The sequence below is a fragment of the Gallinula chloropus genome, assembly GCF_964237585.1.
Source record: "Gallinula chloropus genome assembly, chromosome: 1".
Lineage (NCBI taxonomy): Eukaryota > Metazoa > Chordata > Aves > Gruiformes > Rallidae > Gallinula > Gallinula chloropus.
This window is the reverse complement of record NC_140085.1, coordinates 203369909-203397815: the sequence shown is the minus strand read 5'-3', so window position 1 is coordinate 203397815 and position 27907 is coordinate 203369909. Positions and strand designations below refer to the sequence as shown.

General features: G+C 44.7%; 1 protein-coding gene across 1 annotated transcript; it reads left to right on the top strand.

The window, feature by feature from the left end:
- Window positions 1-129: 129 nt before the first annotated feature.
- Window positions 130-16429, top strand: TMEM123 (transmembrane protein 123; the record flags this gene model as incomplete). Its single annotated transcript, XM_084271361.1, has 6 exons — window positions 130-199; window positions 5651-5713; window positions 7795-7863; window positions 12262-12453; window positions 13929-14082; window positions 16170-16429. The coding sequence occupies 6 exons, from the start codon at window positions 130-132 to the stop codon at window positions 16192-16194; spliced, it is 573 nt and encodes a 190-aa protein (XP_084127487.1). The 3' UTR covers window positions 16195-16429.
- Between the last annotated feature and the right edge of the window lie 11478 nt (window positions 16430-27907).

Below are 27907 nucleotides of genomic sequence, written 5' to 3'. Positions count from 1 at the left end.
GCAGGACACACCCTCGGCTCGGCCCCCCGCCCCCTGGCGGCACGGCGGCCCCGCCCCGCCGGTCCGGGCATCAGCGCCTGGCGTGCGGCGCCGGCCTCTCACCGGTGCATCGCGGGTCCCTCGGCGGCCATGCGGCTCCTCAGCGGCGCTTCCTGCGTGCTGCAGGTGGTAGCGCTGCTACTGCTCGCCCCCGGCTCCCGTGAGTAGTGGTGGCGGCGGGTGGGACGCGGGCGGGACGGGCGCAGAGCGGGCGGCGCCGTGGCTGCCCCCCCTCCGCCGGCACGGGGGCGGTCGCCGCGGTGCGAGCTGCCCCCGCCACCCCGCGTCGGCCCTGCCGCCGCCACAGCCTCCGCCGGGCGGACCCGGCCTCACCGCGTCGCGGGGGAGCTGGGAGCGGGGCCGGGCGTGCGGGCGGCCTCCTCGCTGCCCCGCTGACCGCTCCTTCGCTCGGTGAGCGGCTGCGAGGGAGTTGGGCGGCTTGCTGACCGGTCTCCGCCCGCTCAGGCAGGGGCTGAGGCTGCCCCGTGCACATGGGCAGTTTCTTTGCAGCCGGCCCTGTGACGGCAGCAGGGGATGAGCCGCTTTACGTTTAGCGTGGTTTTGAAGGGGAAAGTCAAGAGAAAAGGGCAGGGAACGGGTTGTTTGGGGGGGGGAGCAATGCTTACACACAGCAGAGGGATGCACAACGCGCCCCGCTGCCGGTCCTGCGCACCCCCCGGCTCCCCCGTGGCTCTGCCCTTCCCTCCGCCTCAGAGTGCGAGCAGCGGGCGGGGAGATGTGCGGCACGGCAGGAGTGTGGTGGCTTAGGTGTTCCTAAGGAGCCCCGCCAGCGTCCCGGGGCACGGAGCAGCCGGGCGAGCCACGGTGCCCCGGGCAGGGCTAGGCGGGGGAGGGGGGAACGCTGCCCTTGCCTCTCTCCCTGCTGCTCGCCGAAGCGCGCTGTGCTTGCGGCCGGTGGCTTTTAATGGTTCTGGGGTCGTCACGGCTCCGCTGTGGGGGCAGACGGGGCGGGTTGTGTTTCTGCCAGGCGCTCGCAGCCGTCCCTCTTTCTTCTCGGCGGGTTCTAGTAAATACGTGGCACCCCAGTGTCCTTGTGCCTCACCTCAGGTGGTAGGAGGGCGGATGCGGGGCACAGTCATCAATCAACATGCGCTCCAAAAAAATCAGGGGTGCAAAAGTCTGAGCTGCCAAAGGTCTCTTTTCAGAAGACTGAGCGCCTCATGCAGTGCCCCACAGTTGTCCAGAGTAAATAAGCCAAATGATAGGCACCAAAATTAACCTGCCATGAATAGCATTGAGGAGTATCAGTCACTTCTTTGGTGTTAATATGCTGCTGTTTAAAATCTCGTGAACCTATAATATAAATTGATATAAACAAAAGGTAAAATGCAGAACATAAACAGTTTTAAAATTGCCTTTTCAAAAAAAAAATTGCTTTTTTTTTTTTTTAGAAGTTCACTAGTAACCTGTTGAGTGCTTTGCTGAAATACTACAGCCTCCATTTTACGATAGACTGCCATTTCATTTGGTACAAGATTGGCCTGATCTGTCTTGTATCATGCCACTTCCTGAGCGCATACACTGGTTTAACTCAGTGTACTGTCAGTGCTTCTCCTGGGGCAGGGATGATCGTGCCTGACTCGTATCAGTTAAATGTATCCTTCCTCTCCCTATGTGAATTTGTTGTCTGAACTCTACTTATGTTGAGAGAAGTTGTGCCCTATTAAGGGCTCAGTCAGTGTATCTATTGAAGTATCTTCTGGCTCGTTAATCAGAAACTTCCAGAAACTACTGCTGAGATTTGTGTTGGTTTCAGCAAAAGTTAGTGCTTCGCTAACAGGCACTACAGGAGAGAGTGTGAAACCCATCAACTACAATAATACACAAAAAGAAACTGGCAGTAGATTTGTCCTCATTTGGGTTAAGATTTTTTGGGCAGGCTGATTGTTTCAATATTACGTTGTTCTTTTACTCTGCTGGCAAGTTTATTTCTGTGTGTCAGTCAAGTCAGTGAAGAAACATCACCAAGACATTATGGTTTAGAAAAGATTCTTTCCACTGTTATGAAAAATCCAGCTGGCTTCCTGATATCTGAGCAAGTAAGGAGAATCCATGCTCCCTGCAGAAGGCTTTGCCTTCCCCCTGTTCCTGCTCTCTTCAGAGAAGACAGCTAGCAATGTCTTCCAAGAGCTTACCTGTACGCAGAACAACTCACAGCACAAAAAATAAGCGACAGCCTCCAGACCTGAAAACAAGCAGAGCATCTGATTTCAGTGTCTCTCTGTACATCTCTTAGATTCTTGATGATGGCAAAAGGTGTAGTATTTTTTTTAGTCTCAAATTGAACAGCGTTGAGAATCAGTTGTGTGGGTCTGTGTTATTTCTTTAAACATCTGTGTAATTATGTGTTTATGCTTTCATTTGCAAGATTGTGAGGTGGTTTTCACAATGTTAAGGCACGGAGAGGGCCTGTCCAAAAAGTTGCTGAGATAATCCTGCCTGACCTCTGTATTGGGATGAAGCAATAACCTTCTTGGTAGCTCAAAAATACCACTTCAAAAATAGATATCAAAAGACTTTGGTGAGTCAAAGGGAAAGTAAATGAAAAGGTTCAAGATAGCAGGGGGTTGAATTTATAATCTCTGAAAATTGTCTGGCAGATGTTACTTACAGTAGATTTGGGGTCAAGGAGTTGATTTTGTTTAATCTGCAGAATTTGAGTTTCATCCATTTCAACTGAGAAGGAATATCCTGATGGTGGAGACTTTCTAGGGGATGGTTATATTAACGTTGCTGCTCTAAAATCTCTTACCCATTCCAGTACCTCAACATTTTCTCATTTGTATTGTTTAGAGGTTTCTGTGCAAGGCAGAGATCTTTCTTATGGACTGTGCCTTATCAGTGCCTCTGTACTTCTTGCTTTTTAAACCAACTAAAGCGGAACAGCTGGGGCACAAAACTCAGCAGCTTACCTGATAAGCATCAAACCTGAAAGAGAAGATGCCCAGACAGAATTTTATGTGTGAGTTTTGAAATGTCCCCAAAATGAATGTGTGAAATCGTGCTTAGTAAAAATGTGAGTCTTTCACCAAGTTCTTTGTGCAGCGTGAGTTCAGTTAAACTAGACATAAACTCTGAAGGTCCTTAGAAATGTGTTTATCTGAGATGTGAATATGGCAGTGGGAAAACTGACCTTTGTTGCAATGATTAGTGCTGCCCATCAGTGTGTGATTCTTCTACTTGGCTTCATCTACAGCAGATACTAATTTGGTACATGCCTGAGCTGGACACTACAGATTCATTAAACATTTGTGAATGTTATCCACTGTGGTGATTTTTTTGCAGGATTTGGCAAAAACAAGTCTGTTTAAAATCTTGTCCTGTTTGTTTTCAGCATGTCAGAGCTATCCCTATCACCCTGCATCTATCTGTGTGTTTAGCATAAACCTCCAGCTCCTCTGTCTGAATGCCACTATAAGCTGGAAGAAGTGGCCTGATTTTGCCCCTTTTGCAAGTTTGCTTATCCAGATTCTCTCCAACTCATGATTTCTTAGGCGTTAAGCAGCACAACTGCGCGATGCGCCGGAAGCGCGCGGCGTACCAAGCCGCCGTAGCGTCTCGCAGGAAGCACACTTGCCTTCGTGTACAGCCCAGCCAGACACCAGCAGTTGTGTTTTTAGAGGTGTCTGCGCCTGACCTTAAACCGGAAAACAGACCTGTCTGACCAAAACGTTGTTGCTCCCCTTTCCCTGTCCTTTTCAAGTATGGTGTGTTGATGCATTGCCTGAAGTGGGGTATTTCTTTGGCTCGGTTCTGGTTTATCACAAAAAATGAACACAGAGATCCTTTCTTTCTTTCTTTTCTCCCCCATCCCCAGCCCACTTGCACTTGCAGCAGCAAGAATCAGCACAGTTTGAGATTCATAGGCCCAATATTGCAACTAACCCTATGTCCCAAAGAGCTTTACCTCAGCTTGTGCTCAGGACCTTCCACACTGCAGCTGGCTGTCAGCTCTCTCCCCCCTTCCTTCCTTCCTGTGCTCATGTGTGCAGACTTCTAACCCTCGCCCTCTGCTCCTGGGAGAAGGGCGGCTGCCCTTGCTGTTTCACTTTGGGCCGGTTGCACTGTGCAATGTTTGGGCTCGAGTGAGAGTCTCCTGTTCTCAGAGCCATCACTGTATGAAAGGGACTGCAGCTTTTGCCTTTGCATTTACCCAGGAGTGCCTTTCCACCTCCCTGGCTGAATTCTCCTGCTGTCCCTATGGTGATACACATGGCTTCGAATCCAAAACCACTGGCTGAGGGCAGATAACTGCTTGGGCATAGTGTCATTTTAAGATGTTCTCACCTGTCCCATTCACTGCCACATGTTCCTGTGTAGCATATGCTTATGCAGTACCTCATGTTAAGATATTCTGGAACAACTGCTTGTGATGCCAGTTAGGAAACTTATCAATGTTTGGGTTGGGGTTTTTTTTGAAGAGGGGGAAAAAAAAAGTTGTATCTTTTAAGCTGATGTCTTTCAAGGTGTGCGGTCCAAGCCGATCTGAACCAGGACTAATACAGTCCTGTCTGTCCTTCCACCTCTGGTTCCTGCCCCTCTCATCTAATCTTTCAGGGAGTCTGTTCTATTGCTTGAGGCAGCAAAAAGCATAGTGTGCTGTCTGGGAAAGGGGTGATGCCAGTTTTCTGTTGTCCCAGCCTCCTCAATCACATCATTGTTAACTGCTGAGAGACTAGCTCTGATGTAGATGGATGTCTGCAGCATCAGGTCTTTCCTGGAGTGCCTTAGTTTAGCTGCATCCCACCATCCTTTTTGGTGTGCTTGTTTTCCCTATGATTCCTAGTTGAACAGTCTAAGCTGTTTTGCAATACTGTCTGCAGCCCAGAGGTTGCAGGGCTAAGATACAGTGTCATTTGTGTTTACAAACTTGACCATTTTGAGATCTTTTTTCACTGAGGTTTCATAACTACTGAGAAAATGTCTTAATTCCATGATAATTTAATTCAGGTTATTTGCTTGCCTTTTTACAGAGTATTGCTATAAATGATCCAAACTACACTCTGCTTCGCAAAGACAGAATCCAGACCTGATCCTCTTGCATGCATCTAAATGCCAGACTACTAATTCTGTCTGGTTTATCTTTATTAAATCTTACCTGTTGCATATTGGTTGAGCCAGAGGACAGAGTAATCAGGCCTCAATTAGTCTTTAGAGTATGATGGTATAGTTTATCCTCATACCATGCTGTCCATGTAAGTGCAGAGCAAGTGCTGATCTGCCTGCAAAGGAAAAGATGTATGTGAAAAGTTCTTTTCTGGAGGTGATGTGGGTCATGTGAAGGGAGGTGCCTGTTTTTCTACCTCTTTCAGCCTTCTTTCATCTCAAGGAAGAAGAGAGCTTGGGATGGGGAAGATGGAAAAGATAAAATGGGATGCAAGGGAGTTCCATTTTATTTGAGGGTTGCGTAGTTGTGTTTTCTAATGTGCTAAGAGCAGGCAATTGTGGTACAATCCTTTTATATTGTCATTATATCTAACTCCTGTCCATGGCAGTTTAGTCATTTAGAGGCCCAAAGCAAGAGAAAGAGGTGTTTTTACTTCATAATAATAAAGCACCTAAAATTATTTTATTCTTGTTTTTTATGTAGGAAATGAACAGACAAACAACAGTACTGTGTCCCCCGTTACAACTCCAAACCATAACTCGGAAGGTAATACCATTGGAATTTCTGTTGCTGTTCCTAAGTAGCATTGAGAAAAGCAATATGTATTATTGTATGTGTTAAACTGTCCCATAACAGCTGTAAACAGCTCCAGGGCTGATGAACAATAGACCTCAACTCAATCCTCATATCTTTAGATACCCAGAGATACAGAGAGTGCAGATATAAAATAGGAACATTTTCTGTGTAGAACTAGAAGTATCTGCCAGTATCATTTTAGTCTTAATAAGAGAACCAGCAGCTCAAGAAGTCTGCTGGGCTAGAATTCAGTGCTCTTGAGGAAAAAAGCAAGGCACTGTTTCATTCAATTTTTAATGTCAAAATGGATCCTAGGTCCACCATGCTTGATCTTATTGATGAAGTACATGTTAATTGCATAGTGTAATCTCATTTGTACCACATTAAGCTGTACACCTTTAAGCATGTGCCGTGCAAAAGGTGTATTCCTTGAGTCAGTTTTGCCCTGTGCTATTTTGCTCATCTCACTCGCTGTTGACCAACAATTAGGATGTGTAGCCAGTACTCTGCTCATTGACTCACTCTATTTTGTGTTAATTGCATCATTACTCACACCCAAATTCCAGGCAGTCTACGTGGCTTCTCTTCACCTGTGTGAGCATGCAGCCCACATCCAGATGTGTTCCCAGGGTTGTAGAAGTAAGGTCTCAGAACTTGGGGGAAGCCCAAACTGATTTCTGGTTATGGTATTGGGCCAGTGTGGGAAAGGTTTAGCCCCAGGCATGGTATAAAAGTGTATATACCATATACGCTGGTATAAAAGTCAGCATGTCCAAGAAAGAATGTGATTGTAATTGTACAGATTGTTTCTCAAAGGTGATTAAGTCTGTAACTTAATATCCCAGGTATGTCAGTATAAGGGTTGTATGTGCAGTACTCAATGATGGGGCTAGTTGGCTCTGATTATACCAAGAAAAGGAGAAGGAATTCCTTCCCCCTCTCTTTGGAGGGTGGTATAACAGCAGAAATTTGTTGAATATGTTTTTAAACCTGAGCTTACTCTTAGCATGTATACAGTTAAGAGGGTTGAAAGCGCTATTTTAGACTAGACTTTTCCAGTGATAACAACAGCAGATCTGTTCAAATGAAATACTGGATTCTGGTAGCTGTGTTGCTGTTTTCATCTCCAAGATTATGTTTTCCAGCCATGCTGAAAAGCAATAAGGCCGCCGCAAGGTGTGTAGCACTAGCAATGTGGGAGGATGCTGTAGAAGATCAGTTACTTCAGAGGAAAAAAAATAATCAGAGTGGGTGTAGACAATGGTGGAAAACAAAGGGAGGGAGGTGAAGTCAGTGACCCTTCCAGGAAGGGGAGTTAACCAAACAGCCCACTAGATCTTTGCCAGGAGGAAGAGACTGTTAATCGGTACGAAACACTGAACGAGGACACAAGTAAGAGTGAGAAGCTGCTTGAAAACCTCGAAGTAACGTGAGTTGGAAGCAGGGAAGAAAGAACTGGAAAAGTAGAAGTGAAAGAAAGGAGGGATGGGCAAAACACTTAGGACTGAAACATGGTTTATGTTTTAAGTCTTTGAAAACAGCTATGTTCATAGGACCCTTTTTTGTGTAGAGAGAACATAGGCCAACAGAAAGATGTTTCACAGAATATTGAAAAGTGTGTTCCTAGCATGAGCCCAGTTTGTAAGAGAGATGCAGCAAAATTAAAGAAAAGGTTGATGAACAGGAATGGAACTGAAATAGAGGAATTCAAACTAGACAAAAAAAAACCCCTACAGGTCAAGAAAGCCACGGACAGCAACTGGAATGGAGTGTGACATAGAAGTGGAATAGAGCAAAAAGATGTGAAGAATTCAGATGTAGGCTGTTTCAGCACTGCTCTGCACACCATGTAACTATGTTCTTGCTGCACTGAGATGTAGAAGCATTTTGCAGAAGGACAAAACCATCTGCTTTGGGATGGAATAACTGCTTTGTTCCCACTTACAGCCTGCAAACATAGATAGCCTAAGAAAAATATTGTATTGTGGGTACTTTAATGATAGTATGTCAAAGTGAAAATTAATAATACCTGTTTTCTTTTTTTCTTGAAGACAATAATAGCACTTCATCCAATCCCACTGTTAAATCATCCACACAGTCTACAGCAGCATCTACAGAAGGTATGTATCTGTTCATTACTGTGAACCTAGAAGCTAGCTTCAAACCTACCCCTGACCATACCAAACTCTAAAGAGGCTCTCCAACACTAAGGAAATACCCATCAAAAGTGGGTATTTGAGAAGGGCATTTTTATTTCAGGTCTGGGAGGCAACAAGTAAAACAACTCAGAAGTGAAGCTACACTTTTTCAAGTTCAGGTAGTGTGCTTCATCAGTAGAAGCAATGACATTTGTGATGCCAGTGAAAAACAAGAATCAAAATTTCAAGGAAGAATTCAAAGAAGTCAATCTTAATTCATTGTCTCTCAACATATTCTTCCACTTTCATGGAGTAAAGATGAACAGGTTGTTGGGCTAACAGTGCACATATATTTAATGCTATTTCACATTAAATAGATTCAGGATATAATTAAGGCCCGAAGGTTTGAGTTTCAAGAGTAAGGCTCCATTTCCTTTTAGGTGAGGCTCGTGGCACTTACACTGTAAAAAACAGACCCTATAGAGCTCATAGCATGAAACGGTGGAGTTCAAGCAAGACACAAAGAGCAAGTGTGGGACAATGTCATGGATACTCTTGTGTTTTTCTATCACTATCCTCTTTCCTTAACAGCTTGGCAAAAGAACTATAGGTAAGAGTGATTTCCCAAGACAGCAGGGTTGCAGTTGTGATGCTCCAACATAAGGAACATGTTTACAAAACACATATTTATAGAAAGATGTGATAGCTGTGTTAGATCAACTAGTAGAGTTTGAAAGCAGATGTTGAACCTGGGACACAAACAAATCATCCACTTGTATTTGTAGTGTTCCAACCATTGCCTATGTCAGTGTGAGATTATTAAAAAAATAATTTTCTGGAAGAACTTGGGACAAGCACATTTCATCACAACATTAAACACTAGATAAGAATTGGAGTTGTTTAGTCTGTGATGCGCAGATAGAAGGTTGTGTCTGAGAGAAGCCAGTTCCATGCATGAACAGAGTCCCCTTTGTGCTAAGAGCCATGTGAAAGCAGGGCAGAAATACTGTGCATACCCTAAGATACTTCATGTGTTTGTGAGTTTTATGCTGATCGTAAGGTCCCAGCTGTGTCATTCCATTTCCAGTACAACTCTTGCTTTGTGTCTGTGTAGTCTCCAGATAACCTTTGAGCCACCACGCTCACAAGTTGCTTGTTAATCATTTAAGGTGCTTGTCAGGAAAAAAAAAATATATATATCTGCAAAGACCTTTTGATAACAAGGAAGTGGTGCAGTGTCTCATTCCATTGCCTGCAGTGTACCAGTTTAAGCCTGTCTAACTCAGAAAGTGGAGAGATTTTGTAATCCACTTGTTGCCTTAGGGCCTTCCCATGTGTAAAGCCATTGTTAGCCACAGGTATTTCACCCACCCTGTGCTCCATCCCTTCCGCCCTCTGCTCCAACCCTGACTACAGGTTTCTTGCAGAGTTTTACTACTTCTAGATAATAATGCTAAGAAGAGGCCTGAGCCCTTTCCTGTTAGGCAGAGTACAAACCTAACAGAGCTCTATGCCTTGCTCCACAGTGTTTATCATTCACATCCTGCTCTTTTTTCTTTTCTCTTTTTTTTTGTTGTTTGAAACTTCATACATCTTGAAACATCGTTCATCCATTGAGATTATCTGTTTCAACCTCCTCAGCATAAAGACTACTAACTAGATACATGGACTTCACTTATGTACTTAATTTTGCCTTTTTTTTTTATTTGGAAGCTTTTCATGGCTGAAGCAAAAGTCTGTCTCGTTTAATCCTTTTCCATGCAAAGGAGAGTATGTATTTATTTCAGGAAGAACATTCAATAACAATGGCTTTGTACGTTAGCACAGTGCTTATGCAGTTGAGTTGTGTTCATTCTTGTTGCAATAGAACACTACAGGAGTAGTGCTAAGAATTCATATCTTTATGCTGTATGTATGGTTAAGTAACTGATGCACCCTGGGTTTGTTTAGCATGATGTTCAGTGAAGCTGGGGGAAAGTAATTGGGGAAATAAAAGATAAAGGATGATGTTTCTAGCAAAAGCTCTTTTGTTTTAACTATGTTGGTAAAATAGCACAGGTAAGATTTTTCAAAGACATAGAAGAGCAGATTGGTGCCCAGTTCATGTCAGCTTCCCAAATTCTCCAGCTGCCTCCTACTGATATTTTGAAATAACTGATGCTAAAGATATCATGAAAGTCTGTAGGAGATTAACCAGATTTCACCCTGTTACATTGCAGAGTGTTGTAACCTTGATAAGTAAGAAAAAAAAATCATTGATAGGAGTGGGAAAAAGTAACATCCAGATTTGCTGCAGTTCTTTATGATAGCTGCTTGGATGTGTTTGTGCTGACTCAGGCTTTCTGTGCAGTAATTTAATGCCTGTGGAATAGATACTGTCTTTGTGTAACATCCTTGTGTAATGCTATGCATGGAACCATTAGCCATTATATTGCTCAGAAACACAAGCCAGTTGGACTCTCAGAAACCGTGCCTCAAAAAGACCTCAAACAAACTGTCTGGTTGACACTTGTGTTCAGATTTATGTGTCTTTCCTTGTGGTGTTTTTTGTGTCTTTTTGCAACAAATGCAGTTGCCAGGTATGGTTACATGTCATACAGCTATGGATGGTTTCCATATACACATTTCCTTGCTCATTTCCTACAGTGAGGAACCATTTGGTATTTATAGATCATTGTGCCTTTGGGGAGTTTGCCTGTCAGTATTAAAATGTGCCCTGAATATTATCTGATGTATTTTACACATGCTTCATAAAGGAACTGAATTTCCTAACTGTAACAAGGTAAGCACACGAGTACAGTACTCCAACTGTTCCATCGCAGTGAATGCTCATTTCAAAGCGTTTCCTAGGGTTGTGGCAAAGCACAATTATAACATCAAAGAACAGGAAAATAAGTAACATTTACTGGGGGACTGTGTTGGGCTGCTTCAGTAGTGTAAATGTTAAATGTGCAGGAGAGTGTTGCCTAGGCCAGTTGCTTTCTGAATCCTTACGTTGTCATATCGTTCTCTGTCTTTAAGTTTTTGATGTTCACATCTGTACTGGAAGCAGTGATGCTTAAGTCTGAGCAAAGGCATCATTCTGTGTGCAGCTCCTCGTGTTTTAAACCACACTTACAGGAACATCGTTCTGTAGGAGCATTTTAGCTGTACAAAAACAAAACGAAAATTGAATATCAAGTTAACTGTGGAGTTAACATGAAACTTCCTGTTCTTCAGTTGTTCTAGTTTTGGACAATTTAAAGAACACATGGGCACAATTAGACATTTGAATGTCCATAATGAAAAGATTGCAGGGTGTTTAAAATAAACCCAGCTTGTGTGAGATTACAGAAGTTTATAATACAGAAGGAGACAGCAGTAAAGGGAGTCTTTTCTCCCTAAAATTCCTCCATACTTTTGCCTCCTATTGTCTGCTCAGAGAAATGTTAGTTGCATAACAGGCTCATGTTTCTTGCTAGTTCCTTCTTAGAAAAATAAGTAATTACTCCTAAGATTGTTGTAGCTGCCTGCCTTCTAGGCTTTTAAGGATTTTGCTATAAATATCAGTGTCAAATTCCTGAATTTTTCTTCATGTTGTTTTTTATTCTGAATGTTGCTGCTTTCTGAGGAGGGAATGGAAGCGTTAGGTAAAAGTTAAAGATCTTAGGTGTCCATTAAACTTGTGAAACAGCATTCCAGTCTTCATGTTAACCTTGGCGAGACAGCTGACTACAAAACAAATGACACAAGCTAACAGATTTACTTTATTCCAACTTTTATCATGTGTGGAAAACCTTTTGAACCCTGAGTCCATACAGAATTATCTCGCTAAGTTTAATATAGATGAAGCCTTAGTAAAGTCAGTGTTTCATGCAAGAGTGAATTAAAGATTAAATCATGACTGGAATGGTCGGGTGGGGGAGTTGTAGTGTGCATTTTCATGCAAAATCTGTTCTTATCAGAAAAGTGGTTATCTGAAAAGTTGAGTGCTTAAAGTGGAAAGTTACTCTTAAAGTATAGTAAAAATGTAGATTAAAATACAGTAAGTTAGGTGGGATTCTATGGAATTGGGTAATGTTACTTAAACCCCACAACACAACCTTTTGGAATCTAGCAGCACATATCAGTTACTAGGTATTATCCAGGTTTTCTTTACAGCCAGTCCTTAAAAGTATTCCTGATCTTGAGCCCCTGAAATCACAAGTTAAGACCTTTCCAAAGGAAATGCCATGGGGAAGGAGAGTCTGTCTGCAAGCCTAGATATCTATACAGTAGCATTTTCATTGTTGATCTGTCATTCTGTTTGGGCATGATATTTGCCGTTTTATTCAATGAGTCAAGTAACTTCATTATTTTTATGCATTTTTCTGTGTGATATCACAAATAAAAACTTCCCAGCTGCGACCACCAGTGCTTCTCATCTGAACAACACCTCTCAGCCCAATGGCACCACTGTGTCTGTCACCCCAACAACTCAGCCCAACAAAACCAGCCAGGCAACAACATCCACCACAACTTCACCAGTCACATCATCACGAGTCAATATTACGGTGGTGACCACTTCCAAGACTTCTTTCACTTCTGTAACAGGTGAGCTTACACTTCAAGAAGTTCATAAAGGCTTGTACACACGTACACATGTTGTATACGTGTTGACATGTTGTACACTTGTAGAATTGCTAGCTTTACAGTAGTAAAGAAAGAAGGTATGTGCATGCTGTAAAACAAGAGTAAGGTGGGGCTTTTTCTTAAGTTGTCTACAGTCACAGCATCGCAGAATGGGTAGAGGTCAGAAGGGACCTCAGGAGATCTGGTCAAAATAAGTGCTCTGAGCACTCCCCTTTAAGGCCTGGCTTAACCTGAGAGCCTGACGTATTTAGGGAAAAAAATAAGGTGCAGGTGGTCTAAACCAGCAGCCACCAGCAAGGAGATCGCTGATGTTAGGAGAAAGCCTGACTTTTGAATACAACTTCTGTATTTTTTTTTCAGCTCTTGTTACTGGAATTCATTTTAACACTTCCTTTTTCACAGCTCAAAGTATGTCTGCTGGCTTAGTAGGAAGACTGGGTTCTGTCAGTCATGTTTGTAGCAATGTCATGAATTGTATCCCTAATGGAAGACAGAACATGACTGTGAATGAGTCACAACTCACATAAAAGTTGTGAAATGCAGTTTGACAAAACCCTTCAACACAAACACAGAATTTGTATTAATACAGAATTTGGTATTTCCTTGCTGCTTGTTCAGACCACCTTGTGCTTACGCCTCTAAACTGATCAGGGTTGCTCACATGTCAGTGAAGCATAATTGAGTAGGTGGAGCTGTCATCAGAGCTTTTAGTTGCCTGCCTAGTGCTCACCATGGCAAGTACAAATAGAGATGGGCACAGACTGTGTCTTCTGGTGGGAGCTTGTAGCAGATAAAAACAGTTTTCACACAGAAACTGGTGTGGTTTATCTGAAGCCATGTTATTTATGTCAATATTTGTGTTGGGCTCCAGAGTTGATCTCACTTGGAGAGTAAGGGGTACAATTCCATAAGACCAGATAAAACAGTCCAACAGCTCATCACCATCAAAAGTATTTTACTCCCACCACGTAACTATACTGACTGCCTTGGTGGTTGTTGGACCCCCTCTGCAGGCTGATTCAGTGTGCTCGTGACTCAAAGCAACTTCCTTTTCTGTTTGGGTTAATTTTAGGCCATCTTAGATAAATTTGCTCATGGAGGGTATGAAAAACACTGGAACTGGCATAAGAAGGAGGGGAGTCACATGTAGAGAAGGAGGAAAGTGCATGGGGTAAAGAGGGAGGTGGAAGGGAAAAGGGGAAGTGAGTCTTTCAGAGAGAGCGGGTGGTTGGATCAGTTTCTCCTGTGTTACCAGAATCTGGCACTTAAGAACAGCTTTAGGTTTCAGTGTGCTTGGTTGGATTCTTGACAGTTCTGTTAAATTTGTCTATTTGGGTCTTTAGATGAAACATCAGTGTGGAGGGCAAGATATAAAGGAGTCCCTTGAAACACAGTTTTGCAAGCTCTGTATAAAGTCCCTTTTGCTTTCTTTGCAGCTACATCAAAATCTAAGGCTGTCGTAGCCAAAACCTCCAGATTTGATGTGGGCAGTTTTGTAGGTGGCATTGTGCTGACACTTGGAGTCCTAGTTATTCTCTACATCGGATGCAAAACCTATCACTCTAGAAGAGGCATTCAGTACAGAACAATGTAAGTCCCCAGGGGATTGTCCCTTGTCAATTTATTACTTTCTTGAGAGGACCAAGGACAAACCAAGCAAGGAGAATGAACTCTGGTACATACATTTGTTTAATATATATGATATTAATACCATTGGGAAATTGAACTGTGATAATTTGTCTTTAACCACTTCAGCTATTCCTCAATGTCATTATTATGCCTTTCTTCTGTGTGGGATTTTTCTCTCATCTATTACTAATATAATCTTTTTCTAAAGGGTCCTTGTCCTTTAGCTCCTCCATGAATAGCTAATGTTTCCTTGTAAACATTTCCTTGAAACATTTGCAGCAATTTGCAAGATTTCTGGTTCTTTCTGATGCTTTCTCTTTGACTCTTCAAAGTTTTCCTCCCCCTTACTTGGGTTTTTTGGGTTTGGGTTTTTTTTTAGTAGTAGTAGTAGCTCTATTTTCTATTACCTGTTTGATACCTTATTGAAACTTTGGTACCATGTATCTTTTGTATCACCTTGTATGTACCTTCAAATCTAGTTTGAGCAGACACTTTTAAAACCAGACATCTAATATTCCACATTTTTGAGCCACTACTGTTGAATTGATTAACTTATTTATTATCACAGAGAACATTCAAAGCCAATATGACCACTACTCACATTTTTTTTACAGCAATCAAATATTGTGCTCTTTAATATATGAACTCCAGACTTCTGCCACACCTCGCAAAGCAGCCAGGCCAGCTGGGGGATTTCAATTATTTAGGTTTCTGTGTTACCTTGTTCCCAGCTCCAGAAACCTGTCCATGGAATTGCATGCACTAATCCTGCTTTAAGTACTTCTCACAAGTAGAATGAGAAGTAGAATTCTTTTTATTGAATACAGCATCTGAACTAGTTGTTTCATATCATTCCTGTTACCCTGAAGTAGGGTAAATGTCAGATGAATCAGCCTACCCATGTGTTTTTGTAAGGGCTGCCAAGAGTCTTAGATGAAGTCTGTGCTGTGGATAGTGAAAGGTACAGGCTGGATCCCACCTGAAGCCCCATGTTTACTTTGTGTGCACCAGTGACTTTCACTCTCCTTTGAGCTGCAGGCTGCTACTGCTGCTGCTTTCCCTGTTGAGCATAGCTGCTCTACAGCAAATAAAATATTGAGAGTAAGCTTGCTTTCCTTAGTTATCTTTTCAAGACCCTTTAGAAGTTGACTGTGGGCTGCAGACAGACAAGAAGTTTAAAAACACTTTAAATTTAAACAGATTGTCTGCCACCAACTTCTTCCAGGCAACTGGTCTCTTGGCTTTAAGATACCACACAGGGGGACAGGACATAGTAGGCCCAGTCTTGTCTTGGGTATGGTTCTTTGTGGAGCGACTCTTTTCCTTCCTTTGCAGGATTCATTTCTGAGAGCACAGAACCAGGCATCTATGATTTTGACCTCATCTTGCATCTCAGCCCTTTTGTAGGGAATAGTTTAATCAAAATTGTACCATCTTGTTTAACATACATACTCAACTCTACTTCTAGTCTTTCCTCCCCTTGTCCCACGTTTAGTTTAAGATCTGAGAATTCTTAAAACTAGTTTGTGGGGGATTTTTTTCCTCTTCAGCATTACCTATCTCAGTTGGGAAGCTTGCTTTAAGTGAGGTGATGTCGTTAGACTTGTTGGGATGGTAGTGTTTAGGCCTTGTGTTTTCTGTCCATCTTGAATCCTGCTTGCTGGTCATGGAATTCAGCCTGTCCCTGCTGCCTATGTTTACCCACAATAGTATTCAAATGGATGTTTGTTGTTACGATGTTACTACTCGTGATAGGGAAGGTAGGATAAAAATGCCTGAGCAACACCTGGACTGAAAGTGTGTACTGGACTGAAATGGGAAAGGCCAAGATGTTCACAGGGCTACTGAAGCTTGGAGGAGTGTTGACAAAATGCAGTAGTTTGGTTAACTGCAGGTTTGGCTCGGAGGACTGTCACTCCCAGATCAACGTGCCTTTAGCCCTTCCCAGGGCTCTGTGTACAACCTTCTTAGCAGCTGGGTGGCTGTTCCTCATGGCAACTCTTGCTTGTACTGCAGAACATTAATTAATTACTCTGTTTCTATTACAGTGATGAACATGATGCCATCATTTAAAGAGACTTACGGGAAGACAGTGTTGGAAACCCATCCCTTCGCAGCTGTTGTATGATCCCAGTCTCTAAACCCGTCCTGGGGAGGGTGATCCTGCAGAATATTGAGAAGCTCTTTAAAGACCCCGATTTCATTTTTGGTTTTGTGTGTTGGCTTTCAAGAGACGACAAGGAACTCGTCGATTTGTAGAGACAGCCTTTTCTTTTTCCAGTTTTTGTAACCAAATGTAGAGAGACTGAGTCATTTTAAGATACACACACAAGTCTCTGAAATAGCTCATTACTAGCACAGTGGATTGCATCATTGTAATTCTAAGTTCAATTATTTTTCATATACTCCATAATGGTGTGTTCCATAATGGGTATAGGTTAAATAGGACACCTTGGAGACCAAGGATAGGTTTTTGCAAGTAATTTTTTTTTCCTGATATTTTGTATTAAATTGTATTTATTTTGAAGTTTGATGTGAACTTCAGTTTAGAAGTTTGGGGTTTTGAACAATTCAGTTAATTTTTATTAGGCTGTAAAGGGACATGGTTTGCTAACTGTATACAAAGTGACAATGAGTACTTTAAATTTCACTAATTAGCTCACCAGTGACCTACAGAGACTTTGCTGAACAGGCTACACAGTGATACTAGCTGCAGGAAGCTGCAGGAAAGTTGGAGACACCCATCCACAACCCTATTCTTCACGTGGGTTCTTACAAGAAAAGACAATGCGATCCATGGCTGCTTTTTTCTAGCATGTCCTAATGAAGCATGTGCAATTGGATATAAAATGAAAACAGGAAAAAGTAATTGCACCATCACATATATAAAATACAAACACAGCTTCTAAAATTGGCTCTTAAACTGAACGTAGCAGTCACTTCTCTGGGGTTTTATTACTATGAAGCTGTCCACAGTGTTACAGCAGCATTTGACAAGCACTGAAAGTTACACAGGGAAGTGGAACACATCTGTAAGATAGCATTTAGAGGAATGTAGTTGCATTTTTTTACAACTGTTTTCAGAACTTGATACTGTTTTGGTTTTTAGTGAGATAGAGGTACAGAGGGAAGAGGGATTTGAGTAACTAATGTCATTTTTCTTAATTGCACTGTTTGATGTAAAATTTCTGTTGTTGGAGTTTGGAAACAGTTCTTCTATAGAACTGCAATATTTTACTTTGTAGAAATTAAGACAATTAAGTGCAACTTAATTACTGGGATTGTCTCACCTCTGTTGTACAGATGAATAAATAAAATTAAACCTTTGGAGTTACTACGCCAGTTACAGTTGGATTTTGATTAGTTTCATAATTCCCTCAACCCTTTCCACAGTCATAACTACTGCTGCAGCCTTCCAGTATCAGGAGGGGCCTACAGGAAAGCTCAGAGGGACTGCTTACGAGGGCAGGGAGTGATGGGACATGGGGTAATGGCTTTAAACTGAAATAGGGGAGATTTAGATTAGGCATTTGAATGGAATTCTCTACTGTGATGACAGTGAGGCCCTGGCAGAGGCTCCCCAGAGAAGCTGTGGCTGCCCCCTCCCTGACAGTGTTCAAGGCCAGGTTGGATGGGGCTTTGGGCAACCTGCTTTAGTGAGAGGTGTCCCTGCCCATGGCAGGGGGTTGGGACTAGAAGGTCTTGGAGTTCCCTTCAAACCCAAACCACCCCATGGTTCTATTGAGTAAGAACTGTTCACTATACATACACTTCCAAATGCTACAATACCAGATCTAGTGCGTTCTTTTTCCCAGCTCAATTGTTTGTAATCTCATTACTCCAATAAAGCAAAATGATCTGCTTAGAGGTGTCAGTGCAAATATAAAACCTGACCTATCAGGTGTTTGGGCACCAAAGTGGGGTGCAATTGATACATCTTAACTTTATATTTGCTTTTTAACAGTAAATGCAAAGCCAGTTTAGTTACACATGTACGAAGTGGGATGAACAGGACAGCATTACAGTGTGGCACACCAGCACTGTGTACCTAGTTAGACCTCAGTCCTGGAGGTGACTCTACTGCATTGGAAAAGCAGTGGACCTGAATTGAGCTACACTCTATACATATAGAGAGGTTGGTTGACTGCATTATATAACTGCAATAGTAATTCAGCATTCAGAAATTCTGATTATGCTAACTAATTTAGCATTCAAAAATTCTAATCATGTTAATTAAAGATTGGCACTTCGTTTCCATAAGGGAAGAGCAGTTGAAAGGCTTTGCCCCAGGCATCTACAGAATTTCAGACAAACAGGAGCTGTAAAGGTGAAATAGGAGCAAGAGGCAGAAACAAGTATTTTATTGTCACAGACTGAAGCCTAGTGCTGTCCCAGGTGATGGGGAGTAGAAGATAGGACAGGAGTAGCTGGAAGGGACCTGTAGGGACCATCTAGTCCAACTGCCTGACCGCTCCAGGGCTGAACAGAAGCTAATTGTTAGGGCACTGTCCAAATGCTTCTTAAACTCTGGCAGGTTTGGGGCATCGACCCACCTCTCTAGTGAAGCCTGTTCCAGGGTTTGACCCTGCTCTTGGTAAAGGAATGCTCGTAGGTATAACCCCTTCCTTGGGGAAACCTCTGCCCACTCCCTGCCCTGGTGATGAGTTATTCTGAATGAAATTGTGAGTTTGTGATCTGTGTATGTTCATGTTGCACAACGACTCGCTCCTACCTTTCCCTAGGCGTATTTATCCTACAGACCTTCGGCAGTCCAACTGAGTTTCTTTATGCTGTAAAGATGATTCAACTTGATAGTTCATCGTCCCCCCAGGCCTGCGTGACTGTTCGTACTTCTGACGGCTGAGCAGCGCAGTTGCCGTCACCAGGAACCCCTCTGGTGCCACATCACGGAACTGCACTTACAGTACCGCGGTTTAAGCCCATCATCAGCCTCCAGTTGCTCATCGCAGCTTTCATACAGCCCCATACTCAATTTTAACCCTTAGAAATTCACAGGACTGTGCTTTGGAAGTGAAACAAATTTTAGTAAGACTGGGGAAATTATCCAACGGCTACAGGAGGCGGCCAGCTTATGTCATAGAATCATCTGGGTTGGAAGAGACCCTTTAGATCATCGAGTTCAATCACAGCCTAACCCTGACTAGCCCACCTCTAGATGATGTCCTTAAGAAATTCATCTACATGCCTTTTAAATACCTCCAGGGATGGTGCCTCCACCACCTCCCTGGGCAGCCTGTTCCAATGCCTGACAACAATTCTTCCTGCTATCTAACCTAAATCTCCCCTGGTGCAATTTCAAGCCATTTTTTCTCGTCCTATCACTTATCACCCGAAAGAAGAGACCAACCATGACATCTCTGCAGCCTCCTTTTCTCAAGACTAAAAAGCCCCAGCTCCCTCAGCCGTTCTTCACAGGACTTTTGGTCCTGCCCTTTCATCAGCTTCATCGCCCTCCTCTGGACACACTCCAGCATCTCAACATCCTTCCTGTAGTGAAGGGCCCAAAAGCGAACACAGTACTCGAGGTGCAGTCTGACCAGAGCTGAGTAGAACAGAAAATCACTTCCCTGCTCCTGCTGGTCACACTATTCCTGATACAGGCCAGGATGCCATTTGCCTTCTTGGCACAGTGTGGCTCATGTTCAGCCAGCTGTCAACACTGCCAGGTCCTTCTCCTCCTGGGAGCTCTCAAGCCACTCTGCCCCAAGCCTGTAACACTGCCTGGGGTTATTGTGACCAAAGTGGAGGACCTGGTGCTTGGCCTTGCTGAACCCCATAAAGCTGGCCTCTGCCCATGGCTCCAGCCCATCCAGGTCCCTCTGCAGGGACATCTCACCTTCCAGCAGATCGACACTCCCACAGAATGTGGTGTCATCTGCAAACTTACTGAGGGTGCACTCGATCCCCTCATCCAGACCATTAATGAAGATGTTAAACAGGAGCAGCCCCAGCACCAAGCCCTGAGGAACACCACTTGTAACCTGCCACCAGCTTGATTTAGCTCCATTCACCACAGCTCTCTGTGCCCAGCCCTCCAGCCAGTTTTTGACCCAGCAAAGAGTGTACCATCTATTCCATGGGCAGTTAGCTCCTCAGCTAGATAGATAGCATGAGTGTTACTTTTGCCTTTCAAACACACCAAGATCGACCCCACACCCCCACCTCAGGCCTGCAGCATTCTGCCTTCATCCCCTAGGTCTTTCTTTCCATGCACCTCCTCTTCAGCCTGCATCTTCATACAGACCATTGCCTTTCCAGCTGAATTGTTTTGATGTGGCCCTGCATCAAAGGTTTCAAAGCAGCCCAGAGATGCTGCAGTGCTCTATCTGTTTTTAAAAAACCCCTAAGATCATGTTCCTGTGTAATATTCAGTAACTTGAACATTAATTTGTAAATCTGCTTCATACCTTTCCTTTTTGTTCAGAGACCATCGAAGCTCTTACATGCTCATGCCTCTCTGTTTGTGCCCTGAAGACACAGGCCACATTCTTAGCATGCTCTATTGAAAAAAGAGAGAGGCAACAAAACAACAATACCGCCAAAAGCGAAGTGGAACAGCATCAGAGACCAAAAACTGACCAGTAACTCAAGAGGTTCATGAGGTTAAGCATTTACCTGTGATTTGGAAGCAGATAGAATGAGACTGGACCCGCACAGAACGTAAATGTTCTCTGGGCCACAGTGGAGGAGTCCTGGCGGGCAGCTTACAAAAGCCAGAAAGTCACCTGAATTTGGGACTCTGCATGTGACAGCTCTCACAGACAGCGTTGACATGGGGAGTGCCAGTTCGGGGTGCTGAGCCTTCAAAGGCCAAGCTTTAGCTCACATGAGAAGTTAGTGCTTGCTGCACTATAAAAATGCTACTTTGAAGACTGGATCAGTGACTAACTTTATTCATAATTTAATTTATCCTTCAGTGCCAGATCACTTTGTAACTTCCCAATTCAGCTCCCAATTCAGGCACTCTGGAAATTGAAAGAATAAAAAGGACTCCACATTCTAGAGGAGTGTCTACTCTCAAGTGTCCAAGAAAATATACATTCTCACTCTGACACTGAAAATTTTGCGTTTGTCTGTTCTGATTTTCCCCACATTGAGTTTAAAGCCATTTGGAAACTGAGGTGTTGCACCTGGCCAGGTGATGGGTGCTTCTCAAGTGTTAGAATAAAACTACATAGCTCAGTTTCCTTGTTAGCATTCATAAAGAAAAGCAACAGGTGTCTGTACAATTGGGGAGCTTGCTTCTTTTGATTGTTGCACTTATTTCTAAAGATTCTTCCCTTAGAACTGAAGCTACCTTCCACTGGGCAAATCACAGCCCTAACTAATACCCTGTGCTCTGTAAATACCTAGTATTTCACTTCTCCATCTACCAAGAGACATGAGCATCACTAGGTCAAGCCACACTGATCCAAAGAACAAGATCTTGGTTCTGACCAAAACTCGACATCCTCTAACACGTGAGCTTAGAAACCTCTGGCAAGCTCTCCAGCTTTTCCCTAGGAGAAAAAAAAATCACGTGACAAAACGAAATGTGAAGGCCACTGCCAGGACATTGCTTGTTATGCAATTTCCTGCTCTGTTCCAGCAGATTTTTATCTCTTCAAACAGTAAAAAACCCCAAAACTCGCCCGTTTCTTTTTTGAGAGCAGCACAGCAGGATCTGCTGGTGGGAGTTCCGCTTGTCACTGCGCAGGACATACACAATACCCCAGGCACTCGGGGTTGAAGAGTCCCATGCCACCAGCCACCAGTGAGGAAGTGGGGCTGGAGCATCAGTAACTGCTGTGATCACAGGCTCAGCTAAAAACAGGAACAAAGGGCGGGCGATGTAGTGCTGTCTCAGGAAGTTTACTCCCTGCACTAGTAACCTCCGGAGCAAGAGTGACAATAGTCGCATGTTAAGCAGTTCAACAGAGCTGAGAATGCCTCTCTGTATCTTCCCCTGCCTGGCATCAGGTACCTGAGGGGGGGGGTCACCTTAGGAATAACTGATGGCCAGAAAGCTGAATTCGCAAGTTCGGACAGTGGGCAGCATTAAAGATGGCACTGCAGACCCAGCCTCACCGCACTACCACTGCCACAACGCAGGACTAAGGCAGGTGAATGCACTGCTCTCAATTTCATGTGCTGTTCTGATGTCTTGAGGGGAAATACAGCAAAGAACCAAGTGCTGAGAGTGTGGCACTGTGGGGTTCCTGAACAACCACTAACTCGCTCCATCACAAAAAGCAGCAATGTAAAGATTCTTTTTCTCTCTGTGGTGGTTTGACCCTAGCTGGAGGCCAGTTGCCCATCAAAGCTGCTCTGTCACTGCTCTTTTCAGCTGGACAGGGGAGAAAATAGATATTGAGAGGCTTAGGAGTCGAGATACGGACAGAGAGAGATCATTCCACAATGAGCATCACAGGCAGAACAGACTCAACACAGAATAAAGAAACTCTCAATTTATGACACTGCCCTGCACAGCCAGTGACACCAGAGTCGAGTAATGAGAAGTGTGACCAGATGTTAAAGCACCTCCCCCCACCCTTCCCTTCTTAGCAGGCTTCACTTTAGTCAGGATTTTGCTCCCTTTTCCCCCCCTAGTGTGGCACAGGGAGGGGCAGGGAATGGGAGAATGGGGGGTTCAGTCAGTTCCTTCTTAGCCTGGTCCCACACACAAGCACAGTCCTTCACAAACTTCTCACATAGGAGTCCTTTCCCATGGGGCTTCAGTTCTTCACCAGCTGCCCTAGTGTGGGTCACTGCTGTGGGGTGCAGTCATAAATCATGGAATGTCTGTCAGTCTCTCAGGCCCAGACTGCTCCAGCCTGGTCCTCCACAGAGTCACAAACTTTCCCCCCCAGCAAGCCTGCTCCAGTGTGGGTCGGTCTCTCCACAGGCTTCAGATTTCACTGCCAGGAGTTTTCTCCAACATGGGCTTCCCACAGGGTCACAGTGTCCTTCAGGTGTCTCCACCCACTCTGGTGTGGGGTCTTCCACTGGCTGTAGATGGGATCTCTGCTCCCCATCATCATTCACAGGCTGCAGGGGGACAGCCTGCTTCACCATAGTCTTCTCCACAGGCTGCAGAAGAATCTTTCTCACCTGTACCTGGGGCACCTCACCACCTCCCCCCACCCCTTTCCCTGGCCTTGGTGTCTGCACAGTTCCTTACATCTTCTCACTCCCTTCTCTGGTGGCAAAAAAGCAGCTGCTTGAGTTTTTTTTCTCCTAAATGTGATCCCCAGAGGCACTGTGACCACTGCTGATGGGCTCAGCCTTGGTCAGCAACGACTCCGGCCTTTAGCCAACTGGTGTTTGCTCTGTGGGGCCTGCAGAGAGCTTCTGGCTGCTTCTTGCAGCCCCTCTCCTCCATCAGAACCCAGCCACACAAAACTCCAACACTTTCATATCTGCAAATGGAGCTCCTCAGTGTTTCATATATGGCCATTCATTTTGGCATATGAGAGCAGTGCTCTGCTCCAGTGACTGGTGGTGGTCTGATCACTTGTGGATACTAGGACTGCGTGCTGCAGAGCGCTAGGCTTCCTGGTTGATACTTGAAAGCAAACAGAAGAGAGAGGCATTCAGTTAAAAAAAGAGCACACAGGCAAAAAAACCAACAACCTGTGCAGGAAAATGGTAAATAATTCAGGTAAAGCTTCATGGCACTCACTTCACAGCACGTGCAGCTGCTGCTGGGGAAGGCACCATGTGCCTTGCAGTATCCCAAACCAGCATCAGAAGCTGCAGCTGCTCCAGGTGAGATCCTCTGCAGACATGACAAGCTTCATTCAAATAAAAACACAATTCACTCCTTTATAGAAGCTGAGAATACTGCCTTTTATCTTCAACTTGCAGTGTGCCTGGCCACCATGCTACCGTGAGGCCAGAGTTCCCTCTGACCGCCCTGAGCCACGCAAACTCCACCAGCTCAAGGCAAGGTGTGACCCGGGAGCACTGACCTCCGAGAACCTGAGCTGCTGGGTCAGCAGAGCTGCCTGGGAAGCTGGGGCTGGTTTTTGCTGTTTAACCCAGCCAAAGCCCTGGAGAAGTCTTTCAAAGGAGGAAGTGGGCAGAGCAAAGTGTGAACACAGTCAGCTGGTTCACGAGTTACAGAGTCACTTGATCCTCTCCAAACACAATGCTACAGAGTCTTCTTCATGGTTTAACGTTGTGCTGGGGTTCTGTCTGCAACACGCCACCACCAGCCAGGTTTACTGCAGCTTTCTCAGAACAGCACTGAGAGCATGACTGCTCACACGCACAGCACCATCCACCAGGGCAACCACAGTCATCACAGTGGTGAGTGGTGGAAAGCCATAACCTCCGTTAGCCTTCCTGCCAAAACTAGGTCAAGGAATCTAACCTGCAGTTTCTAGAGCAAGTTCTTACGCTTCTCGGAAAGCAGCTCCAGTGCCTGGATACAGGCTGGCAGGGCTGTTAGAGTTGCCCAGGACACTGAAAACACTCACCCACCAGAATAACAGGTATGTTACAGATACTGAGACACCCTCAGGCATCACATCAAACACCTGCATCACTGTTTTTAAAGCCCTGTACATCCTGCCATCTGATCTATACATAGTAACTGCAATGTTTGAAGAACTCCAACCCCACAGAGTTCTAAAGAAAAGCACAGTGCTTAAAAAGTCTGCCTGCTACTATGTTCTTCCTTGTCCTCTTCCCATTCAGAAATCGGCCTTACAGACTCCCAACTTCACGCTCCACCTGTGAGCTTCACCTCCCCAGGGCTGCCTGCAGACTCATCTTGATCTTAGACACCATACTTGGTTCTGATATTACTAATTTCAGGGTCTGAATATCTAGTTTCAAGTCATGCACTTGAAAGCAGATGGACCACTTGGTGGGTAAGGAATTAGGGATCACACTCAGTCACAGAATCAAGGAATGATTTGGGGTGGAAGAGATCTCAAAGACCATCGAGTTCCAACCCCCCGCTACCACAGGCAGGGACAGCCTCCACTAGACCAGGTTGCTCAGAGAAGCTTCTCTGGCAACATGTGCTAGAGCCTCACCACCCTCACAGGGAAATTTTTTTTTTCTTATAATAGATCTCCCCTCTTTCAGTTCAAACCCACTGCCCCTTGTCCTGTCATTGCGCTCCCTGAGAAACAGCCCCACTCCATCTTTCCTCTAGGCCCTTTTAGGTACTGTAAGGCTTCAATAAGGTCTCCCTGGAGCCTTCTCCAGGCTGAAAACGCCCAACTCTCTCAGCCTGTCTTCATAGGAGAGTGGCTCCAGCCTCTGATCATCTTTGTGGCCTCCACTGGAGTTGCTCCAACAGCTCCGTGTTGTCTTGTACTGGGGACCCCAGAGCTGGATGCAGTACTCCAGGGAGGGAGGAGAGGGGGCCATGTGTGTGTCTCTGAACCAGCACAACTTTCTCAGCCTGTCTTCATAGAAGTGCTGCAGCCCTCTGATCTTTTTTGTAGCCCTCCTCTGACAGGTCCATGTCCTTGTGCTGAGGGCTCCAAAGCTGACACAGTACTCCAGCTGAGGTCTCACCAGAGCAGAGTACGGAACAGAATCACCTCTCTTGATCTGCTGGCCACACTTCTTTTGATGCAGCCCAGGATGCAGTTGGCCTTCAGGGCTGCAGATGTACACTGGTGGCTCATGTCCAGCTTCTCATCCACAGGTACACCCAAGTCCTTTTCCTGAGGGCTGCTTTAAGCACATCATCACCTAACCTGTATGGATAATGCGAGTTGTCCCAACCCAGATGCGGGACCCTGCACTTGGCTTTGTTGAACCTCATGAAGTTCACCTGGTCTCACTTCTCCAGCCTGTCCAGGTCCCTCTGGATGGCATCCCATCCCTCCAGCATGTTAACCTCACCACTCAGCACCCACTTGCTCAAAGTGCACTCAATCCCACTGTCATTATCATCAATTGAGATATTAAACATCACCAGGCCCAGCACAGATGCTTGAGGAACTTCACTTATCATCTTCTATCTGGACATCAACCCACTGACCACCACCCTCTGCAGAAATCCAGAGAGATGACAGCTGTAGCTCTTCCCTTGTCCATTGATGCAGTCACTCCGTTGTAGAAAGTCACTACATTGGTCAGGCAGGACTTGCTCCTAGCAAAGCCATGCTGGCAGTCTCAAAGCACCTGCCTGTCCTCCATGTACCTCAGCATAGCTTCTAGTTCCATGATCTTCCCAGGCACAGAGGTGAAGTTGACAAGGCGGTAGTTCCCTTCCTGGTCCTCCTTCCTACCCTTTTTAGAAATGGCCCTGGGGTTTCCTCTCTTCTGACCGCCATGACTTCCAAGATATCATGGAGAGGGGCTTGGCAACATCAGCCAGTTCCTTCAGGCCTTCAAACAGCAAAGCAAGATTTCATCAAAATCAGTGTTAGTCTTGTTTTGGTTTTTTTTATATGAAAGCAACTCCAGCCCAAGAGGTGCTGCTCAGAGGTAGAGGGCAGAGACAAACAAGCGGTAACAAGAAGGTGTTTGTACCTTCCTTTACAGCACTACTGTCCTCACTGAGCACAGGGACCACTACTACTGCCAGGAACATCCTGAACCTGCTAACAAGTCAGCCTCTGTCAATAATTAACAAGAAGTATGTTCTGGCTGTTCTTTGCTCCCCAAAACTTTGATGCAATGCTGTGGTTGCAATTATACCAGAAACCCAACATCCTGTTAACTCCACACACAGGATAAATCCTAAACTCAGTGGCCAGATTTCCTAACTTTGCAGGTGGCTGTAGCAGGAGACCAGAGATTTCTTTCACAGATTGAGGGGGACGTCTGTTAAATTACAGCTCCCATGTACTGCAGGTGACAAACATTTCCCCTCACTTAATACACACCTCACTCCAAACACCCAGTGACCATTACACAGGGTAAGTCACTGAGTCACAGGTGACCCAGCCCACACAAGTTTAATGTGGACACTTCAACACTTTCATACATACAGGGTGCTCTCTTTTTAGAGAGGGTAACACAGATACAGCTGAAGGCACATGTGAAGCAATGAACACCTGTTACATGCCCCAGCTTCCCAACACAGGCGTTCTAAAACAGCCCGATACGGAAGTTTCATGTCACACTACAGAACGTGAGGCACCAGAGTACTGTAAAAAACACTGCATTGCTGGCAAGTCTGAAGACTGAGATATCCACACTTGGGCATTAAGATAGGGCTGAAGGCAAGTGACATAAGTGCCAGACAAACTGACACCACCACTGCAGGACCTGGTGCCTTACTGTCTGACTTAAAGCATCCTTAGGTGTCTCTCTCTGTACATATCTACTAATGCAAGTCCAGAGCTGAAAAGGGTGAAGGAGAAGTCAACCACTAAGGAAACAGGAGTCCCCAGACTACCAGCTTACTAAAAAGAGCAAAGATGGCAGAAGGGGCTAGAAGACCCTACTATCCAATTGCACAGTGGCTATGAAGTTCCAGACACAGACAAGCAGCTTTTATGTTTCAAGCCCTGTAGTCTTTACACTAGGGCCTCAAGAACTTAGGGGTGAGGTGGTGGGCCTCTTCCTGGACAGGACTGCTGTCCTTTGAAAAAAATCAAGACAGAAGTACCAGATGCTGTTAGGGTTTTGGGGGCTTTTGCTTGGTTTTAAGTACAGATGAAAATCTGACCCCCCTACTTTACCAGAGGGAATCACCAAGCAGCACAGACCCTCACTTCCCTCTTCAACAACGAATAAAAAGACACACAGAACTAAGTTTTATTGTACTTTTGGGTGGCAAAGAACCAACCCCAAACTTCCATCAGGAGAA